Source organism: Pseudopipra pipra, unplaced genomic scaffold (genome assembly GCF_036250125.1).
Source record: "Pseudopipra pipra isolate bDixPip1 unplaced genomic scaffold, bDixPip1.hap1 HAP1_SCAFFOLD_278, whole genome shotgun sequence".
Classification (NCBI taxonomy): domain Eukaryota; kingdom Metazoa; phylum Chordata; class Aves; order Passeriformes; family Pipridae; genus Pseudopipra; species Pseudopipra pipra.
Genome location: NW_026990757.1, coordinates 3,778 through 20,530, shown reverse-complemented (window position 1 = coordinate 20,530; position 16,753 = coordinate 3,778). Strand labels below are relative to the sequence as shown.

The 16,753-nt window shown below is 52.1% G+C and overlaps 1 protein-coding gene and 1 long non-coding RNA gene across 5 annotated transcripts in view; both read left to right on the top strand.

Moving 5' to 3' along the window:
• The window catches only part of LOC135408266 (ATP-dependent DNA helicase Q4-like), a 45,779-nt gene extending 29,358 nt beyond the window's left edge, over window positions 1-16,421 (top strand). Inside the window, exons 8-15 of the mRNA XM_064643520.1 lie at window positions 3,064-3,192; window positions 5,266-5,412; window positions 7,040-7,132; window positions 7,234-7,370; window positions 9,699-9,782; window positions 13,503-13,676; window positions 14,433-14,615; window positions 16,266-16,421. Of these exons, the coding sequence (XP_064499590.1) occupies window positions 3,064-3,192; window positions 5,266-5,412; window positions 7,040-7,132; window positions 7,234-7,370; window positions 9,699-9,782; window positions 13,503-13,676; window positions 14,433-14,615; window positions 16,266-16,421 (1,103 nt within the window). The remainder of the gene's footprint in view (window positions 1-3,063; window positions 3,193-5,265; window positions 5,413-7,039; window positions 7,133-7,233; window positions 7,371-9,698; window positions 9,783-13,502; window positions 13,677-14,432; window positions 14,616-16,265) is intronic.
• LOC135408265 (uncharacterized) lies at window positions 5,621-6,936 on the top strand. Of its 4 annotated transcripts, none has more exons than XR_010427438.1 (4): window positions 5,621-5,736; window positions 5,768-5,868; window positions 6,023-6,187; window positions 6,219-6,936. It is a non-coding gene; the product is annotated as an uncharacterized LOC135408265 (long non-coding RNA). The 4 variants fall into 4 exon arrangements; XR_010427439.1 differs by having other exon boundaries at window positions 6,023-6,645; window positions 6,702-6,936; XR_010427437.1 differs by having other exon boundaries at window positions 5,768-5,823; window positions 6,023-6,936.
• Window positions 16,422-16,753: the final 332 nt, after the last annotated feature.

The following is a 16,753-nucleotide window of genomic DNA, read 5'->3' as shown; positions in this document are numbered from 1 at the left end:
AGCACAGGGAGGGATTTGGGATCGTTCCCGGGGTTCTGATCCCGTTTTTCCGAGGGATTTGGGATCGGTCCCAGGGTTCTGATCCCATTTTTCTGAGGGATTTGGGATCATTCCCAGGGTTCTGATCCTGTTTTTCCAAGCACAGGGAGGGATTTGGGATCGTTCCCGGGGTTCTGATCCCGTTTTTCTGCAACCAGGGAGGGATTTGGGATCATTCCCAGGGTTTTGATCCCGTTTTTCCACATAAAGGGAGGGATTTGGGATCATTCCCAGGGTTCTGATCCTGTTTTTCCGAGGGATTTGGGATCATTCCCAGGGTTCTGATCCCATTTTTCTGAGGGATTTGGGATCATTCCCAGGGTTCTGATCCTGTTTTTCCAGGGACAGGGAGGGATTTGGGATCGTTCCTGGGTTCTGATCCCATTTTTCCGAGGGATTTGGGATCATTCCCGGGGTTCTGATCCCATTTTTCCGAGCACAGGGAGGGATTTGGGATCATTCCCAGGTTCTGATCCCGTTTTTCTGCATCCAGGGAGGGATTTGGGATCATTCCCAGGTTCTGATCCCGTTTTTCCAGGGATTTGGGATCGTTCCCAGGGTTCTGATCCTGTTTTTCCAAGCACAGGGAGGGATTTGGGATCATTCCCGGGGTTCTGATCCCATTTTTCCAAGGGATTTGGGATCATTCCCAGGGTTCTGATCCCGTTTTTCCAGGGACAGGGAGGGATTTGGGATCGTTCCTGGGTTCTGATCCCATTTTTCCGAGCACAGGGAGGGATTTGGGATCGTTCCCGGGGTTCTGATCCCGTTTTTCCGAGGGATTTGGGATAATTCCCGGGTTCTGATCCCATTTTTCTGCCCCCAGGGAGGGATTTGGGATCATTCCCAGGGTTCTGATCTTGTTTTTCCACATAAAAGGAGGGATTTGGGATCGTTCCCAGGGTTCTGATCCCGTTTTTCCAAGGGATTTGGGATCATTCCTGGGGTTTTGATCCTGTTTTTCCGAGGGATTTGGGATCGTTCCCGGGGTTCTGATCCTGTTTTTCCGAGCACAGGGAGGGATTTGGGATCATTCCCAGGGTTCTGATCCCGTTTTTCCAAGGGATTTGGGATCGTTCCTGGGGTTCTGATCCTGTTTTTCTGCCCCCAGGGAGGGATTTGGGATCATTCCTGGGGTTCTGATCCCATTTTTTCTGAGGGATTTGGGATCATTCCCAGGGTTCTGATCCCGTTTTTCCGAGGGATTTGGGATCGTTCCCAGGTTCTGATCCCATTTTCCTGCCCCCAGGGAGGGATTTGGGATCATTCCCAGGGTTCTGATCTCGTTTTTCCAAGCACAGGGAGGGATTTGGGATCATTCCCAGGTTTCTGATCCTGTTTTTCCGAGGGATTTGGGATAATTCCAGGGTTCTGATCCCATTTTTCTGCCCCCAGGGAGGGATTTGGGATCATTCCTGGGGTTCTGATCCCGTTTTTCCGAGGGATTTGGGATCGTTCCCAGGGTTCTGATCCCATTTTTCTGGCCCCAGGGACGGATTTGGGATCATTCCCAGGTTCTGATCCTGTTTTTCCAAGCCCAGGGAGGGATTTGGGATCGTTCCCGGGGTTCTGATCCCGTTTTTCCAGGGATTTGGGATCATTCCCAGGTTCTGATCCCATTTTTCCGAGGGATTTGGGATCATTCCCAGGTTCTGATCCCGTTTTTCTGCCCCCAGGGAGGGATTTGGAATCATTCCCAGGGTTCTGATCCCGTTTTTCCGAGCCCAGGGAGGGATTTGGGATCATTCCCGGGGTTCTGATCCTGTTTTTCCGAGGGATTTGGGATAATTCCAGGGTTCTGATCCCATTTTTCTGCCCCCAGGGAGGGATTTGGGATCGTTCCTGGGGTTCTGATCCCGTTTTTCTGAGGGATTTGGGATCATTCCCAGGGTTCTGATCCCATTTTTCTGCCCCCAGGGAGGGATTTGGGATCATTCCCAGGGTTCTGATCCCATTTTTCCAAGCACAGGGAGGGATTTGGGATCGTTCCTGGGGTTCTGATCCCGTTTTTCCGAGGGATTTGGGATCATTCCCAGGGTTCTGATCCCATTTTTCCAAGCACAGGGAGGGATTTGGGATCGTTCCCATGGTTCTGATCCCATTTTTCTGCCCCCAGGGAGGGATTTGGGATCGTTCCTGGGGTTCTGATCCCGTTTTTCTGAGGGATTTGGGATCATTCCCGGGGTTCTGATCCCGTTTTTCTGCCCCCAGGGAGGGATTTGGGATCGTTCCCGGGGTTCTGATCCCATTTTTCCGAGGGATTTGGGATCGTTCCCGGGGTTTTGATCCAATTTTTCCAAGGGATTTGGGATCATTCTCAGGGTTCCGATCCCATTTTTCCAAGCACAGGGAGGGATTTGGGATCATTCCCAGGTTTCTGATCCTGTTTTTCCGAGGGATTTGGGATAATTCCAGGGTTCTGATCCCATTTTTCTGCCCCCAGGGAGGGATTTGGGATCGTTCCCGGGGTTCTGATCCCGTTTTTCTGGGGGATTTGGGATCGTTCCCAGGTTCTGATCCCGTTTTTCCGAGGGATTTGGGATCGTTCCCAGGGTTCTGATCCCATTTTCCTGCCCCCAGGGAGGGATTTGGGATCATTCCCAGGGTTCTGATCCCATTTTTTCACATAAAGGGAGGGGTTTGGGATCATTCCCAGGTTCTGATCCTGTTTTTCTGCCCCCAGGGAGGGATTTGGGATCATTCCCAGGTTCTGATCCCATTTTTCCGAGGGATTTGGGATCATTCCCAGGTTCTGATCCCGTTTTTCCAAGCACAGGGAGGGATTTGGGATCATTCCCGGGATTCTGATCCCATTTTTCCGAGCACAGGGAGGGATTTGGGATCGTTCCCAGGTTCTGATCCCGTTTTTCTGCCCCCAGGGAGGGATTTGGGATCATTCCCAGGTTCTGATCCCGTTTTTCTGAGGGATTTGGGATCATTCCCAGGGTTCTGATCCCATTTTTCTGCCCCCAGGGAGGGATTTGGGATCATTCCCAGGTTCTGATCCCGTTTTTCTGCCCCCAGGGAGGGATTTGGGATCATTCCCGGCGGGAAACGCTCCCAAGGATGAGGAGGAGGAGGAGGAGGAGGATCCACTTCCCACTCTGGAAGAAGTGGCTCGAAGGACCAACAGCGTTTTCCCGGGAATCTCCGGTGAGGGGACACTCCAGGAATGATCAGGGAAGAGATTCCCATTGGGAATGATCTGGGAATGATCAGGGGAGAGATTCCCGTTGGGAATGAGCTGGGAATTCTCACTGAAGAGATTCCTGTTGGGAATGATCTTGGAATCCTCAGGGAAGAGATTCCCATTGGGAATGAGCTGGGAATGATCAGGGAAGAGATTCCTGTTGGGAATGAGCTGGGAATGGTCAGGGAAGAGATTCCCATTGGGAATGAGCTGGGAATTCTGGGAATGAGCTGGGAATTTTCAGGGAAGAGATTCCCATTGGGAATGAGCTGGGAATTCTCAGGGAAGAGATTCCTGTTGGGAATGAGCTGGGAATGGTCAGGGAAGAGATTCCCTTGGGAATGAGCTTGGAATTTTCAGGGAAGAGATTCCCATTGGGAATGAGCTGGGAATTCTGGGAATGAGCTGGGAATTTTCAGGGAAGAGATTCCCGTTGGGAATGAGCTGGGAATTTTCAGGGAGGAGATTCCCGTTGGGAATGAGATGGGAATGATCAGGGAAGAGATTCCTGTTGGGAATGAGCTGGGAATCCTCAGGGAAGAGATTCCCGTTGGGAATGAGCTGGGAATTCTGGGAATGAGCTTGGAATGATCTGGGAAGAGATTCCTGTTGGGAATGAGCTGGGAATCCTCAGGGAGGAGATTCCCGTTGGGAATGAGATGGGAATGATCAGGGAAGAGATTCCTGTTGGGAATGAGCTGGGAATCCTCAGGGAGGAGATTCCCGTTGGGAATGAGCTGGGAATTCTGGGAATGAGCTTGGAATGATCTGGGAAGAGATTCCTGTTGGGAATGAGCTGGGAATCCTCAGGGAGGAGATTCCCGTTGGGAATGAGATGGGAATGATCAGGGAAGAGATTCCTGTTGGGAATGAGCTGGGAATCCTCAGGGAGGAGATTCCCGTTGGGAATGAGCTGGGAATGATCAGGGAGGAGATTCCTGTTGGGAATGAGATGGGAATGATCAGGGAGGGGATTCCCATTGGGAATGATCTTGGAATTCTCAGGGAGGAGATTCCTGTTGGGAATGAGCTGGGAATGATCAGGGAAGAGATTCCCATTGGGAATGATCTTGGAATTCTCACAGAAGAAATTCCCGTTGGGAATGAGCTTGGAATTCTGGGAATGAGCTGGGAATTTTCAGGGAAGAGATTCCCATTGGGAATGAGCTTGGAATTCTCACAGAAGAAATTCCCATTGGGAATGAGATTGGGATGATCAGGGGAGAGATTCCCATTGGGAATGAGCTGGGAATGGTCAGGGAAGAGATTCCCTTGGGAATGAGCTGGGAATTCTCAGGGAAGAGATTCCTGTTGGGAATGAGCTGGGAATTCTGGGAATGAGCTGGGAATTTTCAGGGAAGAGATTCCCATTGGGAATGAGCTGGGAATTCTCAGGGGAGAGATTCCCGTTGGGAATGAGCTGGGAATGGTCATGGGAGAGATTCCTGTTGGGAATGAGCTTGGAATTCTGGGAATGAGCTGGGAATCCTCAGGGAAGAGATTCCTGTTGGGAATGATCTTGGAATGATCAGGGAAGAGATTCCCTTGGGAATGAGCTGGGAATTCTCAGGGAAGAGATTCCCTTGGGAATGAGCTGGGAATGATCTGGGAAGAGATTCCTGTTGGGAATGATCTTGGAATTCTCACTGAAGAGATTCCTGTTGGGAATGAGCTTGGGATGATCAAGGAAGAGATTCCTATTGGGAATGAGCTGGGAATTCTCAGGGAAGAGATTCCCATTGGGAATGAGCTGGGAATGATGAGGGGAGAGATTCCCGTTGGGAATGAGCTCGGAATCCTCAGGGAAGAGATTCCTGTTGGGAATGAGCTGGGAATGATCAGGGGAGAGATTCCCGTTGGGAATGAGCTGGGAATTCTCAGGGAAGAGATTCTTTTTCCTGCTGGAGGGGGGGGTTTGGAAAGGAGGGATTTGGGGCTGGAAAAGTTGGAATTTGGGGCCTCCGGAAGCGCCTCCGGTGCCCGGGAAATCGGGAAAACCCCCTTTGGATCCCGACCCTTCCCCTCCTCCCTCCCAGCCAGCGGGTCCCACGCGCCGGAATCCTCCCGGAACCTTCTGGAAGCGCCTCCTCTCCCGGATATCCGGCGGCCGGAATTCCATCCCTGCCCCCCCCCGGCGCCCGTGGAGCCGCTTTACCCCCTGGGACCGGGCGGGGAAGTGCCGGGTAAAAACCGGGAGCGGAGACTCCGGATGGGAATTCTGGGGAATATCCCAGTGTCCCAGATCCAGGTCCATCCCATCCCATTAACCAGTGATCCCAAATCCCAGTGTCCCAGATCCAGGCCCTTCCCATCCCATTAACCAGTGATCCCAAATCCCAGTGTCCCAGCTCTGGGTCCTTCCCATCCCATTAACTGGAGTCCCACTGTCCCAGATCCAGCTCCTTCCCATCTCCATCCACTGATCCCAAATCCCAGTTATCCCAGAGCCACCTCCTTCCCATCCCATCTCCATCCCATGATCCCAAATCCCAGTGTCCCAGATCCAGGTGGTGCCACATCCCAGTGTCCCAGATCCAGGTCCTTCCCACCCCATCTCCATCCAGTGATCCCAAATCCCAGTGTCCCAGATCCAGGTCCTTCCCATCCACTGATCCCAAATCCCAGTGTCCCAGATCCGAGTCCTTCCCATCCCATTAGCACTGATCCTGATGTCCCAGATCTGGGTCTTTTCCCTCCTGACTCCATCAGGTGATCCCAGATCCCGGTGTCCCAGATCCACGTCCTTCCCGTCCCATTAACTGGAGTCCCACTGTCCCAATGTCCCAGATCCAGGTCCTTCCCATCCCATCTCCATCCAGTGATCCCAAATCCCAGTGTCCCAGCTCTGGGTCCTTCCCATCCCATTTCCCTCCACTGATCCCAAATCCCACTGTCCCTCATCCAGGCCCTTCCCATCCCATTAACCAGTGATCCCAAATCCCAGTGTCCCAGATCCAGGTGATCCCAAATCCCAGTGTCCCAGATCCAGGTCCTTCCCATCCCATCTCCATCCCATGATCCCAAATCCCAGTGTCCCAGATCCAGGTCCTTCTCATCCCGTTAACTGGAGTCCCAGTGTCCCAGCTCCGGGTCCTTCCCATCCCATAACCAGTGATCCCAAATCCCAGTGTCCCAGATCCAGGTCCTTCCCATCCCATCTCCACCCAGTGATCCCAAATCCCAGTGTCCCAGATCCAGCTCCTTCCCATCCCATTAACCAGTGATCCCAAATCCCAGTGTCCCAGATCCAGGTCCTTCCCATCCCATTTCTATCGGATGATCCCAAATCCCAGTGTCCCAACTCTGGGTCCTTCCCATCCCATCTCCATCCAGTGATCCCAAATCCCAGTGTCCCAACTCTGGGTCCTTCCCATCCCATTAACCAGTGATCCCAAATCCCAGTGTCCCAGCTCCAGGTCCTTCCCATCCCATTTCCATCCCGTGATCCCAAATCCCAATGTCCCAGATCCAGCTCCTTCCCATCCCATTAACCAGTGATCCCAAATCCCAGTGTCCCAGATCCAGGCCCTTCCCATCCCATTTCCCTCCAGTGATCCCAAATCCCAGTGTCCCAGATCCAGGCCCTTCCCATCCCATTAACCAATGATCCCAAATCCCAGTGTCCCAGATCCAGGTGGTGCCAAATCCCAGTGTCCCAGATCCGTGTCCTTCCCATCCCATTAACCAGTGATCCCAAATCCCAGTGATCCCAGCCCCAGCCCCTTCCCACCCCGTCCCCACCCCGTGCTGCCTCTCAGGGTTCCCAACCCCGACCCCTGACCCGGCGTTCCCGCGGATCCGATCCCGCAGATCCCCCCGAGGAGGTTCTGGAAGCGCTCCGGGATCTGGGACACTCCTCCTTCCGCCCGGGCCAGGCCGGGGCCGTCATGCGGATCCTCTGCGGTGGGAGCCTCTTCCCAAACCTCCCTTCCCGACCTTCTCCGCGCCATTCCGCCTTCCGGGAATTCCCGGTTTTCCCGGTTTTCCCCCCGGTTTTCCCCCAGGATTGTCCACGCTGGTGGTGCTTCCCACGGGAACGGGGAAATCCCTGTGCTACCAGCTCCCGGCGCTGCTCTTCCACCGGCGCCGCCGCGCCCTCGCCCTCGTCCTGTCCCCGCTCGTGGCCCTCATGGACGACCAGGTAACGGCGCCCGGGACGCGGGATTCCCGGGATGTGGAGTTCCCGGGACGTGGAAGGGCTGGGACGTGGAATTCCTGGGACGTGGAAGGGTTGGGATATGGAAGGGTTGGGATATGGAAGGGTTGGGATATGGAAGGGTTGGGACATGGAAGGGTTGGGACATGGAATTCCCGGGACATGGAAGGGTTGGGACATGGAAGGGTTGGGACATGGAATTCCTGGGACGTGGAAGGGTTGGGATATGGAAGGGTTGGGATATGGAAGGGTTGGGACATGGAAGGGTTGGGACATGGAATTCCTGGGACATGGAAGGGTTGGGATGTGGAAGGGTTGGGATATGGAAGGGTTGGGATATGGAAGGGTTGGGACATGGAGTTCCTGGGACATGGAATTCCCGGGACATGGAGTTCCTGGGACACAGAATTCCCGGGACATGGAATTCCCGGGACATGGAAGGGTTGGGACACAAAAGGGTTGGGACATGGAATTCCCAGGACACGGAATTCCCGGGACACGGAATTCCCAGGCACAATCCCACGGCACAATCCCGCTTTTCCTGATGCCTCCTGCCCGGCTGGGGAGCGCCGGGAGGGCATGGAATGTCCCCGGGCCTGGAGGGGGGTGGGGATGGAGCGGGATCCAGCTGGGATCCACCCCCAGGGGTTGGATCCGGGGTTGGATCTGGGGTCGGATCCGGGATCTAGGTTTGGATCTGGGGTTGGATCCGGGGTCGGATTCAGGGTCAGATCTGGGGTTGGATCCGGGGTTGGATCTGGGGTTGAATCCAGGATTTGGGGTTGGATCCGGGGTTGGATCTGGGGTCGGATCCGGGATCTGGGGTTGGATCCGGGGTCGGATCCCGGTTGGATCTGGGGTCGGATCCGGGATCTGGGGTTGGATCTGAGGTTGGATCCGGGGTTGGATCCGGGATCTGGGGTTGGATCTGGGATCCGGGGTCGGATCTGGGGTCGGATCTGGGGTTGAATCCAAGATTTGGGGTTGGATCTGGGGTTGGATCCCAGTTGGATCTGGGGTTGGATCCGGGGTCGGATCCGGGATCTGGGGTTGGATCCGGGGTTGGATCTGGGATTGGATCCCAGTTGGATCTGGGTTTGATCTGGGATCTGGGGTTGGATCTGGGGTTGGATCTGGGGTCGGATCTGGGATCTGGGGTTGGATGTGGGATCCGGGGTTGGATCTGGGGTTGGATCCAGGAATGGATCTGGGGTTGGGTCTGGGATTGAATCCAGGATTGGATCTGGGGTTGGATCTGGGGTCGGATCTGGGGTTGGATCCGGGATCTGGGGTTGGATCTGGGGTTGGATCTGGGGTTGGATCTGGGGTTGGATCTGGGGTCGGATCTGGGGTTGGATCTGGGATCTGGGGTTGGATCCGGGGTTGGATCTGGGACCTGGGGTTGGATCCGGGGTTGGATCTGGGATCTGGGGTTGGATCCGGGATCTGGGGTTGGATCCGGGGTTGGATCCGGGGTCGGATCTGGGGTTGGATCTGGGGTTGGATCTGGGGTCGGATCCCAGTTGGATCCGGGGTTGGATCTGGAATCCAGGGTTGGATCCGGGGTTGGATCCCAGTTGGATCTGGGATTGGATCTGGGGTCGGATCCAGGGTTGGATCCAGGATTGGATCCGGGATCTGGGATTGGATCCGGGGTTGGATCTGGGGTTGGATCTGGGGTTGGATCCGGGGTTGGATCCGGGGTTGGATCCGGGATCTGGGGTTGAATCCAGGGTTGGATCTGGGGTCGGATCCAGGATCTGGGGTTGGATCCGGGGTTGGATCCGGGGTCGGATCCGGTCTTGGATCCGGGATCTGGGGTTGGAACTGGGGTTGGATCTGGGGTCGGATCCCGGTTGGATCCGGGGTTGGATCTGGAATCCAGGGTTGGATCCGGGGTTGGATCCCAGTTGGATCCAGGAATGGATCTGGGGTCGGATCTGGAGTCGAATCCGGGGTTGGATCCGGGGTCAGATCTGAGGTTGGATCTGGAGTTGGATCCGGGGTTGGATCCGGGATCTGGGGTTGGATCCGGGGTCGGATTCAGGGTCAGATCCAGGGTTGAATCTGGAGTTGGATCCCGGTTGGACCCAGGTGCGATCCATCGTTGGATCCGGGGTTGGATCTGGGGTTGGATCCAGAGTTGGATCCAAGTTTGAATCCAGGGTTGGATCTGGGTTGGATCCCAGTTGGATCCGGGGTTGGATCCGGGATCCGGGGTTGGATCCCGGTTGGATCCGGGGTTGGATCCGGGGTCAGATCCCGGTTGGATGTCGGATCCCGGCGGATTTTCCCTCCCTTTTCCCGTTCCAGGTCTCGGGGCTCCCCCGCTGCCTCCGGGCCGTCCGGGTCCATTCCCACATGTCCCAAGCCCAGCGGGAATCCGCCCTGGAAAAGGTGAGGCCTCGGATTCTCCCACCCCGAGGCTTCCCCGGGAATGATTCCCACCTCATCCCGCTCTTCCCACGGGAAAAGCCTCGGGAATGGGGGTTGAAACCCTAAAAGTGAAGGTTGGAGCCAAAAAATGGGGATTTTGACCCAAAAAAATGAGGGATTTGGTCTCAAAAATGAAGTTTTAGGGCCTAAAAATGGGGATTTGGGGCCTGGAAAGGAGGGATTTGGCCTCAAAACTGTGGATTTTAGACCCTGAAATTCTTATTTTTCTCCCAAAAATGGACATTGTGCCCTAAAAATGGGGATTTTGGCCCGGAAAATGAGGGATTTTTCCCCAAATCCTGAATTTTAGACCCTAAAAATGTGGATTTGGGCCCAGAAAATGAGGGATTTTTCCCCAAATCCTGAATTTTAGACCCTAAAGATGTGGATTTGGGCCCTGAAAATGGGGGATTTTGCCCCAAATCCTGAATTTAGACCCTAAAAATGTGGATTTTCTCTCATGAAAAATAGAGGTTGGAGCCTAAAAATCGGGATTTTATTGTGGAAAATGAGGGATTTTACCCCAAATCCTGAATTTAGACCCTAAAAATGTGGATTTTGTCCTGGAAAATGAGGGATTTTTCTTCAAATCCTGAATTTAGACCCTAAAAATGTGGATTTTGTCCTGGAAAATGAGGGATTTTTCTTCAAATCCTGAATTTAGACCCTAAAAATGTGGATTTTGTCCTGGAAATGGGCCTCAAAAATGTGGATTTTAGACCCTGAAATTGGGATTTTTGTCTCTTAAAAGTAGATGTTGGAGCCGAAACTGTGGATTTTGACCCGGAAAATGAGGGATTTGGTCTCAAAAATGATGTTTTAGAGCCTAAAAATGTGGATTTTGGTCCAGAAAGGAGGGATTTGGCCTCAAAAATGTGGATTTTAGACCCTAAAATTCTAATTTTTTGCCCCAAAAATGGAAATTATACCCTAAAAATGTGGATTTTGTTGCGGAAAATGAGGGATTTTTTGCCAAATCCTGAATTTAGACCCTAAAAATGTGGATTTTGTCCCAGAAAATGTGGATTTGGGCCCAGAAAATGAGGGATTTTTCCCCAAATCCTAAATTTAGACCCTAAAAATGTGGATTTTCTCTTGTGAAAAATAGAGGTTGGAGCCTAAAAATTGGGATTTTGTTGCGGAAAATGAGGGATTTTACCCCAAATCCTGAATTTAGACCCTAAAAATGTGGATTTGGGCCCTGAAAATGAGGGATTTTTCCCCAAATCATGAATTTTAGACCCTAAAAATGTGGATTTTGTCCTGGAAATGGGCCTCAAAAATGTGGATTTTAGACCCTGAAATTGGGATTTTTATCTCTTAAAAGTAGATGTTGGAGCCGAAACTGTGGATTTTGACCCGGAAAATGAGGGATTTGGTCTCAAAAATGAAGTTTTAGAGCCTAAAAATGTGGATTTTGGTCCAGAAAGGAGGGATTTGGCCTCAAAAATGTGGATTTTAGACCCAGAAATTCTTATTTTTCTCCCAAAAATGGAAATTATACCCTAAAAATGTGGATTTTGTTGCGGAAAATGAGGGATTTTTTGCCAAATCCTGAATTTAGACCCTAAAAATGTGGATTTTGGCCTGGAAAATGTGAGTTTGGGCCCAGAAATCGAGAGATTTTCCCCCAAATCTTGAATTTTTGACCCTAAATATGTGGATTTTCTCTTGAGAAAAATAGAGGCTGGAGCCTGAAAATGGGGATTTGGGCCCTGAAAATGAGGGATTTTTCCCCAAATCCTGAATATAGACCCTAAAAATGTGGATTTGGGCCCGGAAAATGAGGGATTTTCCCCCAAAACCTGAAGTTTAGACCCTAAAAATGTGATTTTTCTCTCATGAAAAATAGAGGTTGGAACCTAAAAATGGAGATTTGGGCCCAGAAAATGAGGGATTTTCCCCCAAATCCTTAATTTAGACCCTAAAAATGTGGCTTTTGTCCCAGAAAATGTGGATTTGGGCCCTGAAAATGAGGGTTTTTTCCCCAAATCCTGAATTTAGACCCTAAAAATGTGGATTTTGGCCTGGAAAATGTGGATTTGGGCCCAGAAAATGAGGGATTTTGCCCCAAATCCTGAATTTTTGACCCTAAAAATGTGGAATTTCTCTCGTGAAAAATAGAGGTTGGAGCCTAAAAACGTGGATTTTGTTGCGGAAAATGAGGGATCTTTCCCCAAATCCCGAATTTTAGACCCTAAAAATATGGATTTTGTCCCGGAAAATGAGGGATTTGACCTGAAAAACGAGGCCAAAATGTGATTTTTTTTTCCCCTCTCTCCTAAAAACGGCGGTTGGACCCTCCCGGGCCTAATTCCCAGCCCTAATTCCCGGGACTAATTCCCAGACCTAATTCCCGGGCCTAATTCCCGGGAACTAATTCCCGGGACTAATTCCTGGGCCTAATTCCCGTGACTAATTCCCAGGACTACTTCCCGGGACTAATTCCTGGGCCTAATTCCCGGGCCTAATTCCCAGACCTAATTCCCGGCCCTAATTCCCGGGACTAATTCCCGGGACTAATTCCCGTGACTAATTCCCAGCCCTAATTCCCAGGCCTAATTACCAGACCAAATTCCCGGGACTAATTCCCAGACCTAATTCCCGGAACTAATTCCCGGAACTAATTCCCAGGCCTATTTCCTGGGACTAATTCCCAGGCCTAATTCCCGGGCCTAATTCCTGGGCCTAATTCCCATGACTAATTCCCAGGCCTAATTCCTAGGCCTAATTCCCAGGCCTAATTCCCGTGACTAATTCCCAGGCCTAATTCCTAGGCCTAATTCCCAGGCCTAATTCCGGGCCTAATTCCCAGGACTAATTCCCGTGACTAATTCCCAGCCCTAATTCCCAGGCCTAATTACCAGACCAAATTCCCAGGCCTAATTCCCAGGCCTAATTCCCAGGCCTAATTCCCAGGCCTAATTCCTGGGCCTAATTCCTGGGCCTAATTCCTGGGCCTAATTCCTGGGCCTAATTCCCAGGACTAATTCCCGGGCCTAATTCCTGGGCCTCCCAGACCTAATTCCTGGGCCTAATTCCCGGGCCTAATTCCCAGACCTAATTCCTGGGCCTAATTCCCGGGCCTAATTCCTGGGCCTAATTCCCGTGACTAATTCCCAGGACTAATTCCCGGGACTAATTCCTGGGCCTAATTCCCGGGACTAATGTCTGGGTCTAATTCCCAGGCCTAATTCCCGGGACTAATGTCTGGGTCTAATTCCCAGGCCTAATTCCCAGGCCTAATTCCCAGGTCTAATTCCCAGGACTAAATCCCGGGACTAATTCCCAGGACTAATTCCCGGGCCTAATTCCCGGTCCTAATTCCTGGGACTAATTCCCAGGTCTAATTCCCAGGACTAAATCCCGGGACTAATTCCCAGGCCTAATTCCTGACCCTAATTCCCAGGACTAATTCCCAGGACTAATTCCCGGGCCTAATTCCCGGTCCTAATTCCTGGGACTAATTCCCAGGACTAATTTCCAGACCTAATTCCTGAGTCTAATTCCCGGGCCTAATTCCCGGGCCTATTTCCTGGGACTAATTCCTGGGCCTAATTCCTGGGCCTAATTCCCGTGACTAATTCCCAGGCCTAATTCCCAGGCCTAATTCCCAGGCCTAATTCCCAGGCCTAATTCCCGGGCCTAATTCCCGGGCCTAATTCCCTCCCCTTCCCCCAGGTGCGCGCGGGCGAGGCGCAGGTGCTGCTCCTGTCCCCGGAGGCTCTGCTGGGCTCGGGGTTCCTGCCGGGCCGGGCTCGGCTCCCGCCCGTGGCCTTCGCCTGCCTGGACGAGGCCCACTGCGTGTCCCAGTGGGCCCACAACTTCCGGCCCGCCTACCTTCGGAGCTGCAAGGTGACCGAGAGCGGGAAAACCCAACGGGAGCGGGAAAAACTCACCAGGCCTCACCAGGCCGCACTAGGCCTCAGCAGGCCTCACCAGGCCTCAGCAGGCCTCAGCAGGCCTCACTAGGCCTCACTAGACCTCACTAGGCCTCACCAGGCCTTACTAGGCTTCACTAGATATATATATATCTATATAACTTCCGGCCCGCCTACCTTCGCAGCTGCAAGGTGACCGAGAGCGGGAAAACCGACGGGAGCGGGAAAAACTCACCAGGCCTCACCAGGCCGCACTAGGCCTCACTAGGCCTCAGCAGGCCTCACCAGGCCTCAGCAGGCCTCAGCAGGCCTCAGCAGGCCTCACTAGGCCTCAGCAGGCCTCAGCAGGCCTCAGCAGGCCTCACCAGGCCTTACCAGGTCTCACTAGGCCTCAGCAGGCCTCACTGGGCCTCACCAGGCCTCACCAGGCCTTACCAGGTCTCACTAGGCCTCAGCAGGCCTCACTAGGCCTCACTAGGCCTCACCAGGCTTCACTAGGCCTCACTAGGCCTCACCAGGCCTCACTAGGCCTCACCCGGCCTCACTAGGCCTTACCAGGCCGCACTAGGCCTCACCAGGCCTCATCAGGCCTTGCTAGGCCTCACTAGGCCTCACCAGGCGTCACCAGGCGCATATTTTCATATGTGTATATTTTTCAATGTCTGTATTTTCATATGTGTATATTTTTATATGTCTTTATTTTTTAATCCCGTTTTTTTTCCCTCCCCAGGTTCTCCGGGAGCGTTGGGGCGTCCGGTGCTTCCTGGGCCTGACGGCCACGGCCACGGCGGCCACGGCCCGGGCCGTGGGGAGGCACCTGGGAATTCCCGGGGATCCGGGGAGCCCGGAGCGCGCGGGGGCCGTACCCGGAAACCTGCGGCTCTCCGTGTCCAGGGACAGCGACCGCGACGGGGTCGGGAACGCCGGGAATGTCGGGAACGAGGGGAGGGGTGGGGAGGGAATGGGGTGGGAAATGTGGGAGTGGGGTCGGAAAATGGGGGAATGGGGTCTGGAAATGGGGGAATGGGGTCTGAAAATGGGGGAATGGGGTCTGGAAATGGGGGAATGGGGTCTGGAAATGGGGGAATTGACTCTCAAAATGTGGGAATTGACTCCAAAAAAACTGGGAATTAGCTCAGAAAATGTGGGAATTGACCCTGGAAATGTGGGAATTGGCTCGGAAAATGTGGGAATTGACTCTCAAAAATCTGGGAATTGACTCTCAGAATCTGGGAATTGACTCTCAAAATGTGGGAATTGACCCTGGAAATGTGGGAATGGGGTCTGAAAATGTGGGAATGGGGTATGAAAATGTGGGAATGGGGTCTGAAAATGTGGGAATTGACTCTCAAAATGTGGGAAATGACTCTCAGAAATCTTGGAATTGACCCTCAAAATGTGGGAATTGGCTCTGAAAATGTGGGAATTGACCCTGAAAATGTGGGAATGGGGTCGGAAAATGGGGGAATGGGGTCGGAAAATGGGGGAATGGGGTCAGAAAATGGGGGAATGGGGTCTGGAAATGTGGGAATGGGGTCTGGAAATGTGGGAATGGGGTCTGGAAATGTGGGAATTGACTCTGAAAATGTGGGAATGGGCTCTGAAAATGTGGGAATGGGGTCTGAAAATGTGGGAATTGAGCCTGAAAATGTGGGAATTGACTCTCAAAATGTGGGAATTGACTCTGAAAATGTGGGAATTGAGTCCCAAAAATGTGGGAATTGGCTCTGAAAATGTGGGAATTGACCCTGAAAATGTGGAATTGGCTCTGAAAAATGAGGGAATTGACTCAAAAATGTGGGAATTGGCTCTGAAAATGTGGGAATTGAGTCCCAAAAATCTGGGAATTGACTCTCAAAATGTGGGAATTGGCTCTGAAAATGTGGGAATGGACTCTAAAAAATGCAGGAATTGACCTCTCAAATTGAGGGAATTGACTTTGAAAAAACTGGGAATTGACTCTGAAAATGTGGGAATTGACTCTCGAATTGAGGGATTTGACTCTCAGATTTAACCCTGAAAATGTGGGAATTGACTCTGAAAATGTGGGAATCGGCTTTAAAAATGTGGGATTTCACTCTGAAAATGTGGGAATTGACTCTGAAAATGTGGGAACTGACTGAAAAAACTGGGAATTGACTCTGAAAATGTGGGAATTGAGTCTCAAAATCTGGGAATTGAGTCTCAAAATCTGGGAATCGACTCTCAGATGTGGGAATTGAGTCTGCAAAGGACGGATTTGACCCTGAAAACGCGGGAAATCGCTCTCCAGGTGTGGGATTTGACTTTCAAAAATGTGGGAATTGCCTCTGAAAATGTGGGAATTGCCTCTGAAAATGTGGGAATTGACTCAGGAAATGTGGTAATTGACCCTGAAAATGTGGGAATTGCCTCTGAAAATGTGGGAATCGACTCTGGAAATGTGGGAATTGCCTCTGAAAATGTGGGATTTGCCCCTGGAAAATGTGGGAATTGCCCCTGGAAATGAGGGAATTGCCCCTGGGAAATGTGGGAATTGCCTCTCCGGCGGAGGCTGGAATTCCACGCCGCTGTTTTTCCCCAGGCCCTGCTGTCCCTGCTCCGGGGGGAGCGTTTTGGATCCCTGGATTCCATCCTGGTGTTCTGCACCCGCCGGGAGGACACGGAGCGCGTGGCCGCCCTCATCCGAACCCACATCCCGGGAATCCCCGGAGCCCGCGGCGGGAAAGGTGGGAACTGACCTGGAAAATGGGGAGTTGAGTCTCAAAATGTGGGAATTGAGTCTCAAAATGTGGGAATTGACTCTCAAAATGTGGGAATTGGCTCTAAAAATGTGGGAATTGACTCTAAAAATGTGGGAATTGACTCTGAAAAAAACTGGAATTGACTCTGAAAATGTGGGAATTGACTTTGAAAAAACTGGAATTGACTCTGAAAATGTGGGAATTGAGTGAAAAAAACTGGGAATTGACTCTGAAAATGTGGGAATTGAGTCTCAAAATCGGGGAGTTGACTCTCAGAATGAGGGATTTGACTCTTTAAAATCTGGGATTTGACTCTTTAAAATCTGGG